Here is a 13,037-nt window from a genome sequence, read left to right as displayed (position 1 = left end):
TTAAATAAGCTTTCATTTTGGATTAAAGTATGTCATTAAAATATATCACCTAGATGGAACTAGGGGGCTGAGATATAAGTATTTTACATACTAAACAAGCTTAGAAACCTCAAAGAACACAAAGAGAAACTCCAACTAGATTAAAGACCTAAACATTAAGACCAAAAACTATAAAACTCTTAGAGGAAAATACAGGCAGAGAACACTTTGACATAAATCACAGCAGATCCTCTAAGACCACCTTCTAGAGTATTGGAAATAAAAACCAGAATAAACAAGTGTGACCTAATTAAACTGAAAAGCTTTTGCACAGCAAAGGAAATGATAAAAAAGGTGAAATCCTCAGAATGAGAGAAAATAATAGCAAATGAAACAACTGACAAAGTATTAATATTCAAAATATACAAGCACCTCATGTAGCTCAAGAACAGAAAAACAAACCACCCAATCAAAAAGTTGAAACACGTTTTTCCAAGAAGACATACAGATGGCTAATACACACAATGAAAACATGCTTAATATTGCTTATCAGTAGAGAAGTTCACATCAAAACTACAATGAGGTTATCACTTCACACCAGTCAGAATGGCCATCATCAAAAAATCTAAAAATAATAAATACTGGATAGAGTCTGGAGAAAAGGGAACCCTCCTGCCCTATTTGTGGGAATGTAAATTGATGTAGCCACTATGGAGAACACTATGGAGATTCCTTAAAAAACTAGGAATAGAACTACCACACGACCCAGCAATCCCACTCTTGCATATATACTCTGAGAAAACCATAACTGAAAAAGATATATGTACCCCAATATTCATTGCAGAGAATTTATTGCACCCCACTCCAGTACTCTTGCCTGGAAAATCCCATGGACGAAGGAGCCTGGTGGGCTACAGTCCACGCGGTCGCTAAGAGTTGGACACGACTGAGCGACTTCACTTTCACTTTTCACTTTCATGCATTGGAGAAGGAAATGGCAACCCACTCCAGTGTTCTTGCCTGGAGAATCCCAGGGATGGGGGAGCCTGGTGGGCTGCCATCTGTGGGGTTGCACAGAGTCAGAGACGACTGAACCAACTTAGCAGCAGCAGCAATGTTCATTGCAGCACTATTTACAATAGCTAGGACATGGAAGGAACCTAGATGTCCATGGACAGATGAATGGACTGTGATATATTTATATACACACAAGGGAATTTACTTAGCCATAAAAAGGAATGTATTTGAGTCAGTTCTAATGAGGTAGATGAACCTAGAGCCTGTTATACAGAGTGAAATAAGTCAAAAAAAGAAAAACAAATATTGTATACTAACACATATACATGGAATCTAGAAAAATGATGCTGATAAACCTATTTGCACTGTGGCATTAGAGACACAGCCATAGAGAACAGACTTGTGGACACAGTGGGGGAAGGAGAGGGTTGGAAAAATTGGGAGAGGAGCATGGAAACATATATATTACCATATGTAAAACAGATAGCCAGTGGGAATTTGCTGTATGACACAGAGAACTCAAACCTGGTGCTTGGTGACAACCTAGAGGGTTGAGATGGGATGGGAGGTGGGAGAGAGGTTCAAGAGGGAGGAGACATATATTTACCTATGGCTGGTTCATGTTGATGTATGGCAGAAACTAACACATCATTGTAAAGCAATTATCCTCCAATTAAAAATAAATAAGTTTATAAAACTAAGATATGGAAATCTCTTAAAACTAATTCACATCAGTATACATTAATGTTTGATAATAATTCTGACATAGAATTCCTTCACTGCTGTCAAGTCATCTTCTGATTTTTTCAAAAGAGAAGCTGGTGTTAGGTAAGAAGTTGGGCATGAGCAATGAGGGGTGGCCTATCCAAAAAGGATGCAAGCTGATCTCTAAAACAAAAATTTGGAACAATGGACTAAAGGGTTTAAAACAACAGACAAGTTATAGCTCAGTTCCATTCAAGCAGACAGATTTTCTGTTAGACAGACACTCCCAAGACATGGGAGCAGGCTGACCCCAAAGCAGCTGTCTTCCTCATCCCTGTTGGCTTCCCTCTTTTCATACTTCCTGTCTCCTCCTTTTTGTTGTGCCCAGTACAAAACAGGGCTTGTACCAACCACCAGTCAAGGAAAGGAAATACAAACGCGCATACACTCAAGGCCAACTGGCAATTGCAAGTTATATAACAACAGACTCTGTTGTGTATGTCTTCTCATAATTTCATCTGTTATGATCAGATATATGTATGTGTAGAATATTTATGAACACTTAAAGGGCTCCTAGCTGCCTAAAGTTACTTGAAGAAGTGCCTGTGGTTAGCCTGTATCCACTATGTGCCAAGGGTACATGTGCAGGAGTTGCAATAGTCTCTGTGGTTATTTTTGTAGCATATCTGTGAGCTCTCCTGGGTGTGCCTGGAATGGAGTTTAGTCCCTTGTTCCAAATTTTTGTTGTGATGAGATAAAAACCAAGGAAGAGAAATAAACCAACATGACACTCATAATCCATATTTTTGTATAAAGGATCTTGATTTTTAGGATTTACAACTAATTTATGTTAAAACAACATCTGTGGGGGTCAAACAAAACATCTGTAAAGTCGCAATCTGCCAGTAGGCTATAAACCTATAATCTCTATTTTGGTGTTTAAAAACTGATTCTTTTTCTTTACAATATATCATTACTTTTGATCTTCACAACAACATTTGATTTTAATATTCTCACCCAAATTTTACTGATGGTGAACTCCTCTAAGTAATGAAGCCAGTAAAAGATAACTCAGAAACTCAAGCCACTATTATTCTTGTTCAGTCACTAAGTTGTGTTCGACTTTTTGTGACCCCATGGACTGTAGCACGCCAGGCCCCTCTGTCCCCTGCTATCTCCTAGAACTTGCTCAGATTCATAACCACTGAGTTGGTGATGCTATGTAATTATCTATCCTCTGTCTCCCCCTTCTCCTTTTGCACTCCATCTTTCTCAGCATCAGGTGGCTGTTTGAATCAAGTTTAAGTATTGGACTTTCACCTTCAGCATCAGTTTTCCAGTGAACATTCAGGGTTTATTTCTTTCAGGATTGACTGGTTTGATCTTCTTGGCAATCCAAGAGAGTCTCAAGAGTCTTCTCCGGCACCACAATTCAAAAGCATCCATTTTTCAGCACTCAGCCTTCCTTATTATCCAATACTCACATCTGTACATGGCTACCGGAAAAATCATTGCTTTGACAATATGGACTTTTGGGGCAAAGTTATATCTCTTCTTTTTAATACTCTATCAAGGTTTGGCAGTTTTCCTTCCACAGAGCAAATGTCTTTTAATTTCATGGCTGCAGTCACCATCTGTAGTGATTTGAGAGCCCAAGAAAATAAAATCTGTCAGTTTTCACTTTTTCCTCTTCTATTTGCCATGAAGTGATAGAACCAGTTGCCATGATCTTAATTTTTTTTAAATGTTGAGTCTCAAGCCAGCTTTTACATTCTCCTCTTTTACCCTCATCAACGGACTCTTCAGTTTCTCTTCAGTTTCTGCCATTAGTCTGGCATTTATTCATAAGCTTTTAAGGGCCATGAATCTGGCTGAGTCTGGCATTTTGCATGATGTACTCTGCATATAAGTTAAATAAGCAGGGTGACAATATACAGCCTTGATGTACTCCTTTCTCAATTTAGAACCAATTAGTTGTTCCATGTCTGGTTCTAACTGTTGCTTGTTGACCTGAATACAGGTTTCTCAAGAGACAGAGAAGGTGGTTTGGTATTCTGATCTCTTTAAGAATTTTCCAGTTTGCTGTGATCCACACAGTCAAAGGCTTTAGCATAATCAAAGAAGCAGAAGTAGATGTTTTTCTGAAATTCTCTTGTTTTCTCTATGATCCAACAAATGTTAGCTCTTCTTCCTTTTCTAAATCTAGCTTGTGTATCTGGAAGTTCTCAGTTCACATACTGCTGAAGACTAGATTGACAGATTTTGAGCATATTCTTACTAGTATGTGAAATAAGTGCAGTTGTATGGTAGTTTGAACATTCTTTGGCATTGCCTTTCTTTGGGATTGGAATGAAAACTGACCTTTTCCAGTCCTGTGGCCACTGCTGAGTTTTCCAAATTTCCTGGCATATTGAGTGCAGCACTTTAACAACATCATCATTTAGGATTTGAAATAGCTCAGCTGGAATTCCATCACCTCCACCAGCTTTGTTTGTAGCAATGCTTCCTAAGTCCACTTGACTTCACACTCCAGGATGTCTAGCTCTAGGTGAGTGACCACACCATTCTATATTATACTCTACCCTTCTATATTATATGGCTTCTTTGCCTTAGATCCACAGCTCTGAACTTTTGTATATATGCGTGTGTCTGGGGGTTGGAGATAGGAGATGAGCAATAGTCATAAGTCCCTTTGGGAATCTGATGAAAATTATAGACCAGCTATAGATCCTGTTTACATAAAAATGCATTTATGAAAAAACATATCAAATACTATATAATTTCAAGGGATTCACAAGCCCTTAAAAGACTATGAATAAATGCCTATAATATCTGAGATACATATAACATACAGAAATGTACTCAACACACCTGTAGCTTTGCTTAATGATAAGCTGGAATTTATAACCAATAAGTCTATAAACACTATTCTGAACTACTCTGAATCTACATTTCTAATGATTACTGTTGGAATTAATAAATTCCACTTTTTACTTGTTTATATTAAGAAGTGTTATCTTTTTATTTACCTCACACAATAAATTTCTTTTAAAGTATGCAACTTTTGTGTTTCATGGGGTTAGAGCTCTAAAATTACAGAATTTATTGAATAATCTCATGTCATACTTTGCATATGTTTTCTAATGTTTAAGTTGCTATGATTCCAGACTAAAAAGTTTTTTTCTTTCAGTTTTTCTTGGTTTGGAAACCCCACTACTAATTTTATCATTTGTTTATTTTCTCTGGATTTCCTTCGCCTGTATTATTTTCTTCAAGTTTACAACACAATTACTTATACCACATTAAGAGTAGAAAAACATTTCCTGTTTTGTTTTCAATACTTTTCTGTTACTTTTTGACTGTTTTGGCTGTAGCATCACACAATGTCAGTATCTTCACAAAGGAGCCCACAATTAGTATCATAAATTTATTTCCTAAGATTTGAACTAATTAAACTAACTCCAAAACACATACCCTTTCCATTATACTACACTAATCAGAAGAACATTACTGTAAATATGATTTTAATCATATGTTCATTAGTGTCCTCTCTAATATTTGCTCACACCAAAGCTTAACAACCACTTTTTTAGGAATGGCTCCACTTGGTGCCTCACAGTCTTCCTGCAGTCACTGTCCATGAACTCATCATTTTATGACAGCAAAAAATGGTGTCATTTAAAAACTTAGGAATTTCAATCTTTATTCACTTATCTGGATATAAATTGCAAAACCAGTGCTAGCCCAAATTCAGCACTTGTTCTAGTGAGTCCTATTACTCAAACTCTTCTACCCAGTGAGGCATCTGCAGTTAAGCATTTGGTTTATCATTTATAGAGCACCCCACATCCTCCCTACCACATGCTGACTATCTTTTGATAGGTTTTACTGCCAAGCCCTGATAAATGCTTTCTGAAAGTCTAAATAAATTACATTTACTGGCACTCCTCATACACATTTGAATATAACCTTCAAGAATAACAGTGACTACTATTTATACTCTACCATGTACCAAACACTGTGCTAGGTTGTTTATACTATCTTATTTAATTCTGAAATTCTGAAATGTAAATGCTATTATTATCATTCTACATTTGAAAAACTGAGACTGAAAACTCAGAGAATGTTCCCAAAGTTATATTACATATATAGGCAGTGAAGGTCAGAATTCACATCCAGGTTTTTCCAAAACCTAAGTGCATTGAACAGGCATAATTACCCAATTACCTAAAAACAGATACTTTGCCAACAAAGGTCTGTTTAATCAAGGCTATGGTTTTTCCAGTGGTCATGTATGGATGTGAAAGTTGGACTGTGAAGAAAGCTGAGTGCTGAAGAATTGATGCTTTTGAACTGTGGTGTTGGAGAAGACTCTTGAGAGTCCCTTGGACTGCTAGGAGATCCAACCAGTCCATCCTAAAGGAGATCAGTCCTGGGTGTTCATTGGAAGGCCTGATGCTGAAGCTGAAACTCCAATACTTTGGCCACCTCATGCAAAGAATTGACTCATTGGAAAAGACCCTCATGCTGGGAGGGATTGGGGGCAGGAGGAGAAGGGGATAACAGAGGATGAGATGGCTGGATGGCATCACCAACTTGGTGGACATGAGTTTGGGTAAACTCCAGGAGTTGGTGATGGACAGGGAGGCCTGACGTGCTGCGATTCACGGGGTCACAAAGAGTTGGACACGACTGAGCAACTGAACTGACTGACTTTCTTCCAAGTCACAATGATTTGAGTGTTTGTTATAAATTAGGCCAACCCAGAAGGAGATTAAGAGGTACAAATCTCCAGTTACATAATAAACAAGTATTGAGCATAAGGAACATGGTCAATAATATTATTATAACTTTGTATGGGGACAGATGGTTACTAGATTTATGGTGGTGATCATTTCATAATGTATGCAAATATAAAGTCATTATATAGGACACCTGAAACTAACATATGTCAACTTTGTTTCAATAAAAACTTTTAAAATAAATAAATGGTTTTTATTTATTTAAAAATGCTAATATATATTCTTAAAAATTATAATACTTTTAATATATATTTCACAACCTTAACTGTTAAAATCCTTGAAAGATTATAAAGATATTTACATTTAGGGGATAAATGAAAGCTTTGAGCATTATGTAAAACTGATACTGAAAATATTTTTCAGTATTTTTCACATATCTATCAATTTAAGAATATTTCATAATTTTAATAAAAAATGAGAGAATGCTGAATTTATTGCTCCATTGTATAGATAAGATGAGCTCAGCAATTTAAAGTGAATTTTCTAAATTACATAGTTAATAGAAAAGTTGAAATTAATCTATTATGTGTGTATTTCTGTTCTACTTCATTACTGAGCCTAAACATGAATATATTTTTTTAAAAATAGAAACAGTTCTCCATCAATCTCCTTCAGAAAAAAATATATCTTTATGCACAGAAGTGATAATTAAAAATAATAAACATTTTTGATTTCTAGAAAGAAAATGCATAATTTTTTAAAAATAAGTCTCATCACTTACTCTGTGTCCTTAATGGGGTATGAATCACATGGGAAGTGAACCCGTCCTCAAGGTTAATGACTGGTTTTATTTTAATACATCTAGAAAGGTTCTGTCTGCTTCAACAAGAAAAAAACTAAGGGCTGAACACCTTTCTAATGTCTTCCACAGGATTAAAAGTATATTCAAACACCTGGATTTATTGTGGTTACTACCGTTGCTGTTTTGTTTATATTCATTCTTGTAATGGATCATCCAATACTCTGATTCTGAAGACACAATTCCAGCGTTTTGAGAACTTTTATAAACAAAAGACTTTAAGGGATCTGCAAAGCGCTTTTTGAAGTCTATTTCTTTTTCACTTAAATTTGGGTTTTACGCCCTTAAAAAGATATAGCCAAGTGTCAGGAAAATCGAGTCTTCAGCAAATGTGTATAATCTTAAAACACAATTTAAAAAATTAATACTATGATGACTGGAAACCTGAGAAAGAAGAGGAAAGGAGAAGGAAGATATTATTTGAGAGAAGGGTGTGGAGAAACCAGATAAAACTCTACCATACTTTTGGAAAATGGAACTGAAGAAGGAGAGAAACTGCACAGCCAGCACTAGCTGTCTCACTAGATAAAGTGTGGTAAAGAAGGGTCAGTGTTGAAGATCTGTTTGCAAATACTCCCCCATTTATTCTATCAACTGGATATTAATTTTGCTTAATAAAACCCTTTCATAAAATGTAAAAATATATCCTTGGAGAGTTAAACCTGTAGGCTCTTGTTATCTTCACTGTGAGTTACCATAATCAGATTGTGTACAACTATGTAAACCTAAGGAGAATGTGAGTTTTAACAAAGCATGAAACACTTCAGAGCAAAAACTATAAAGATCTCTAAAACAGTCTTACGACAGAATGACTGAGAAGGGTGGAATGATGAGACACTAAGGAAGGGTACTGTAGTAAGAGGAAGTGAAAAAAATACCTACTTTAAAATTTGCCACAGAAAAATAAGAGGTTATGACTCAATGATCTCAAAGTTTCCTTCCCACTCCATAATTCTATGAGGGTTATTATGCAAAGAATGAATGTTTTACATATCAAATCATAATATATTATATTTCCTTCCTGGAATCTACACCATCCAACTATTAAAGCAAAAGAGTTCTATTTCCTACCTCAACAACATAAAAGAGGAAAATGTATCAAAACTAGTTTCAGAGGACAAAAGAGCTTTCTAATAAATTAATAGTGCACCCTTCAATACTATGATCATTAGTATTTGATAGATGACTGAATGAAATTAGGGGTCCAAAAGAGATACAGATATAAGAATGATCCAAAAATCTTTCCCCAGAAATACACTAAGAACCACCATCAGTCAGACACCAAAAGTGAAGACAGGAAAGAATATTTCCCTACCAACCTAAAGGCATTCTCCTTCCCATTTCCCTTCCCCCCCCCCCCCCCATCTACTTGTCACCTTACTACAGTTGTTCCTTGAGTAACACGCACGCACGGGGCTGAGATTCACAGGTCCACTTACATGCGGAATTTTCCCCCACTAAATAGAGTACCTGTATTTTCATCTTACAGATCTTTAAATTAATGAAGTATGGGAGAAGCATGTGTTCCATTAGAGGTCACATATATGGAATCAAAACACTAAAGTTTCAGTCTGATTCTACCCGACGGCTTCCGCTTCTGGACCTCGGGTGAGTCGTATATCGACTCCCTGGTTTCTGAGGCAGAGGCAGCAATAAGTGGATTTTCCACAGCGCGAGATCGACACCCCTAACCCCTGCGTGGCTCAAGGGTCAACTGTACCTTCCTTTCCACCTCTGAATCGGCCACCAGTCAGCTCTGACTCCATCCATAGTCGCCTCTGCAGACCTACCCCACATAGCGTCCCTTTCTACCTGCTGTCGTGCTTAGTCGCTCAGTCGTGTCCTACTCTTTGCGATCCCATGGACTGTAGTCCGCCAGGCTTCTCTGTCCATGGGGATTTTCCAGGCAAGAATACTGGAGTGGGTTGCTATTTCCTCCTCCAGGGATCTTCCCAACCTAGGGATGGAACCCAGGTCTCCCGCCACCAGGGAAGCCCTGCTAGTCTCCCTTAAATCACTCCACTCAGAATTACCCACACCTGCGGCTTCCATCTGCCTGCTTCCACCGGCCCCCTAGCACTTTACGGCTAAAGCAGCGGGTCGCACAGGGCACCCCATTCTCTCACAGAATAAGAGGATCTGTTCGAACACGACTTGGAGAGGGTTGTGCTTCTGCACCCCCAAAACCAGAAATCCTCCCTTTCCCCTCGGGCGTCCTCACTCACAGCGCACAGTGTGGAAGGCGCAGCGAGGCTGCTTCTCAAAACTGCCTCCTAACTTGAGAACTCGCTCGCGGCTGTCAATCTGCGAAGGTCCAGCTGCTCCATTCATCCTTCTCCTGCGGCTCTGACTTTGCCTCTGCCGCTGGCGCAGACTACCAGTTGCAACCTCAGCCTGTTTGAACCAGCTGCGCCTGCTGCTACCAGTGCAGCCACCACAGACTCCGCCCCGCGCCAGCCGAGCGCCGTCCCACTGGGCGCTGATTGGCTTCCTGGGGAAGGGCGCCCCGCCCCTTGCCCACGAGGCTCCTGGTCCCTGCGCCAGCTTCACGCGTTGCGACGCACGCAGCCCCCGGGAGGCCGAGCTTCTGAGGTACTCCCTGGGAGCCGAGTTCTCTGGTGGAGCGACGCGAGGCGGGAATGAGGTAGCCGACTTGAAGTGGCGTCTGGGGAAGGAGGCGGCCCCGGGATACCCAGAGGGCAGGACCAACAGGCTTCTGGACCAAGTGACCGGGCTTTTAGGAGCTATTAGAGGCAGAACCGGCCTTTTTGAGGAGATGTGGTGTGGAAACTGAGGAGGGGGAGGGGCGGAGAGTGGGCGCGAGGCCTGATGTCTTGTCTGAGGCCTGGTAGCGCCAAAGCCGGGTCTAGAATCAGAAGTAAAGGAGCCCGTGGCCTCAGAGCGCAGTCTATGGACCTGACTGGAGGCGACGCTGTGACCTCAGCAGTTGTTATTTGGCCTTTTGTTCCTAAGGAAGTTCCAGGTGGTATTAATACCGGGATGCGGGAGCGGTTTAGGGGATGTTGTTAAGAAGCGGGGATAAAGATTCAGAGTTAGGAACTGCAGGTATTTAGGATCAGTTGCAGCTAGGTTGCATTGGGTTGCCGTCTTCATTTCTTTTTTTCACAGAGATCCTTGGCGTTAAGGGCACGGCCTGGAAAAAGAGATTCCCAGAAGATCAAGGCCAGAGAGCTTTTGCTCTGGCAACAGGGTAATAGTATTAATTATTGAAAAATAATGTCTTTTGTTTTTTTCCGTCTGAAAAGTTGATGACTTTAAGGGTAAAGATGACAGATATGCTGTATTAGAGGAGAAGCACCCAAGAGAAAGCTTACAAATGGTTGCTATAACAGCGGTGGCTTTTCAAGGTGATTGAAAACTCCCTTTCTTAACTGCTACCTTCTCCAAATTGTCATATATTTTTCCAGGCAGGAAGATGAACGTGGCAGCCTCTGCCTATCTGCTTATCTAAATTCTGCTCTTTTAAAGTGTACTAAGACTGTTTCCTGTGGTAGTTAAGCGCTCAGGTTCTGGAGCCAGAATCTTTGGGTTTGAACCCCAGTTTCATACTCCACAGAGTGACTTGTGTGAACCAAAGTTAGGTATGCTTATCAGTAAAATTTTTGGAAAAAAATAATGGTTCTTATAACTTGCACTTTTTCAGAGGATTAAATGAGGTAGTACAAGAAAGCATTTAAAACAATGTCATAAAGTAAAAGCTCTCTGAAAGGTTATTGTTTTTGAGATTTGACTGTCAAGTAACATTTTAGGGCCATCTTTGGTGGCTGCCTTCTTTTCCAAATTTTAAATTATTCCAAGAGGTAGGAACTATTATTTTGTTTACAGGTTAGAAAGCTTGTTCATGGAAGCCCAGTCTTCTGACTCTGTATGTTTTTCATCCTTATCTATATCATGTATTTTACATTTAACATATTTTATAGAATTAAATATTTTATTTTACATATGTATATGTATGCGTATGTGGACACTTTTCTTTCCTAACCTGAATGTGAGCTGAGAATCTGTCCTGTATAAAATCTTCGTGACCCTTACCTCTGTCATAGAGCCGTGTGCTTGTTTGGTTTTGATGATAATGTTTCAGTAATGTTTTACTATGTTAACCAGAGATCAAGAACAGTGTTATAAGTCTGTCTTACTTTGAAAAGGCTTTACAGCAGAAATCTAAAGTTTCCATCATATAACAAGGGTAAAAGTAGACGTCAAGAAATTGAAGTTTTGGAATACCCCAAATTTGTGTGTTTATTCATTCTTTCAATCTACATAAATATTAAGTACCTACCACCCACCAAGTACTAGTCTATCCTCTGGGAATATAGCAGTGTATCAAGGAGATAAGAAGGCAGCCACCAGGAATGGTATGAGTTTTGCCCTTGTGAACCTTACCTTCCAATGTGAATTTTCTCTAAACATATATTTAAATAAACTATATTGTACTAGCTAGCCCAGGAAGAAATAGATTAATGAACTAAATAGAATCCAAAAATATATTGAGGTGACAGGTTGCTTCTCTTGTATCCATTCATGATAAATTACCTCAGGAGTTTATGAAAGCTAGGTGCATTTGTTCTTTTTTCACCAATCTGTAATTTCATCTAACCTTATTATAGCTTCCTATCATATACCATTCAGAAAACTAACTTAATGTTTTGAAGGTTAAGTTGTAAGTAAATGAAGATACAAATAAAACAAAATCGTAAAAAATGTAGAAAAATTTAGGAGATTATATTTTAGCTCAGGATAGGAAGGACCTTTGTAAGCATGACACCAAAGGTAGAAGTCATAGAGGGAGAGATTGTTATACTTGACTACATAAAAATTGTAAATCTTTGGTAAAACGTAATTAAACTTTAAAAAATAAATGGCCGACAAGGATAGTGTTTATGAAAGTGAAAGTGTTAGTCCCTCAGTCCTGTCCAACTCTTTGCGACCCCATGGACTATAACCTGCCAGACTCCTCTGTCCATGGAATTCTCCAGGCAAGAGTACTGGAGTGAGTTGCCACGCCCTTCTCCAGGAGATCTTCCCAACCCAGAGATCACACCCATGTTTCCTGCATTATAGGCAGATTCTTTACCTTTTGAGCTACCCAGGAAGCCAAAATGTGTTTACAACCAATGTAAAAGATAAAGGGTGTCTAATCCATGTATAAAAAGCTTAAAGCTTCTACAAAGGAGTAAGACAAGCTAATAGAAAAATTAAGGGGTATAAATAGAAAATATCTTTAAAAAAAAATGACCAGTAAACGTGAAACACGTTGAACCTCCCTAATAATCAAAGAAACAGAAATTAAAACAAGATGATACCATTTTTCACCTAGCGAATTGACAAAAATGCAAAATACAACAGTATTTACTATTAATGGCTTAGTAAAATGAGCACCTTTAAACATTGTTGCTGGAAATATAAATTGGAACATCCATTTTAGAGGAAAGTTTATTGTCTAATGAAAAAAATTTAAAAATATGTATCTTGCCATCCATCCATCTGACTTGAAGGGAAAATTCATCCCACAAAGAATTATCATGAGTACATAAGACATGTACTTTGATATTCATTGCCGCATTCCTTATAATGGCATACACTCTGAATGACTTCCAATAGAGGAGATGCTTAAATATATTTTGATGCACTATTATGAAGGAAGCATAGCATAATACAGCTATTGGAAAGAATGAGATTAACTCTGTCCATTTTCTTGGAAAGTTGTATGCCTT

General features: G+C 38.5%; 2 protein-coding genes across 5 annotated transcripts in view; one reads left to right on the top strand and one right to left on the bottom strand.

The window, feature by feature from the left end:
• The window catches only part of EAF2 (ELL associated factor 2), a 52,527-nt gene extending 42,859 nt beyond the window's left edge, over positions 1-9,668 (bottom strand). The window contains exon 1 of the mRNA XM_068986420.1: positions 9,528-9,668. Within this exon, the coding sequence (XP_068842521.1) occupies positions 9,528-9,633 (106 nt within the window). The 5' untranslated portion in view covers positions 9,634-9,668. The remainder of the gene's footprint in view (positions 1-9,527) is intronic.
• Positions 9,669-9,900: 232 nt separating this feature from the next.
• Positions 9,901-13,037, top strand: part of IQCB1 (IQ motif containing B1) — a 40,624-nt gene continuing 37,487 nt past the window's right edge. For 3 of the 4 annotated variants that reach the window (XM_068974095.1, XM_068974076.1, XM_068974104.1), the window contains exons 1-2: positions 9,901-9,946; positions 10,432-10,513. The gene's annotated coding sequence lies outside the window, so the exon portion shown is untranslated. Of the gene's footprint in view, positions 9,947-10,265; positions 10,514-13,037 lie in introns of those variants that run through there. The other variant, XM_068974086.1, reaches the window with a different exon arrangement.

Source organism: Capricornis sumatraensis, chromosome 1 (genome assembly GCF_032405125.1).
Source record: "Capricornis sumatraensis isolate serow.1 chromosome 1, serow.2, whole genome shotgun sequence".
In the NCBI taxonomy this organism is placed as follows: Eukaryota; Metazoa; Chordata; class Mammalia; order Artiodactyla; family Bovidae; genus Capricornis; species Capricornis sumatraensis.
This window is presented reverse-complemented; position numbering and strand designations above follow the sequence as displayed.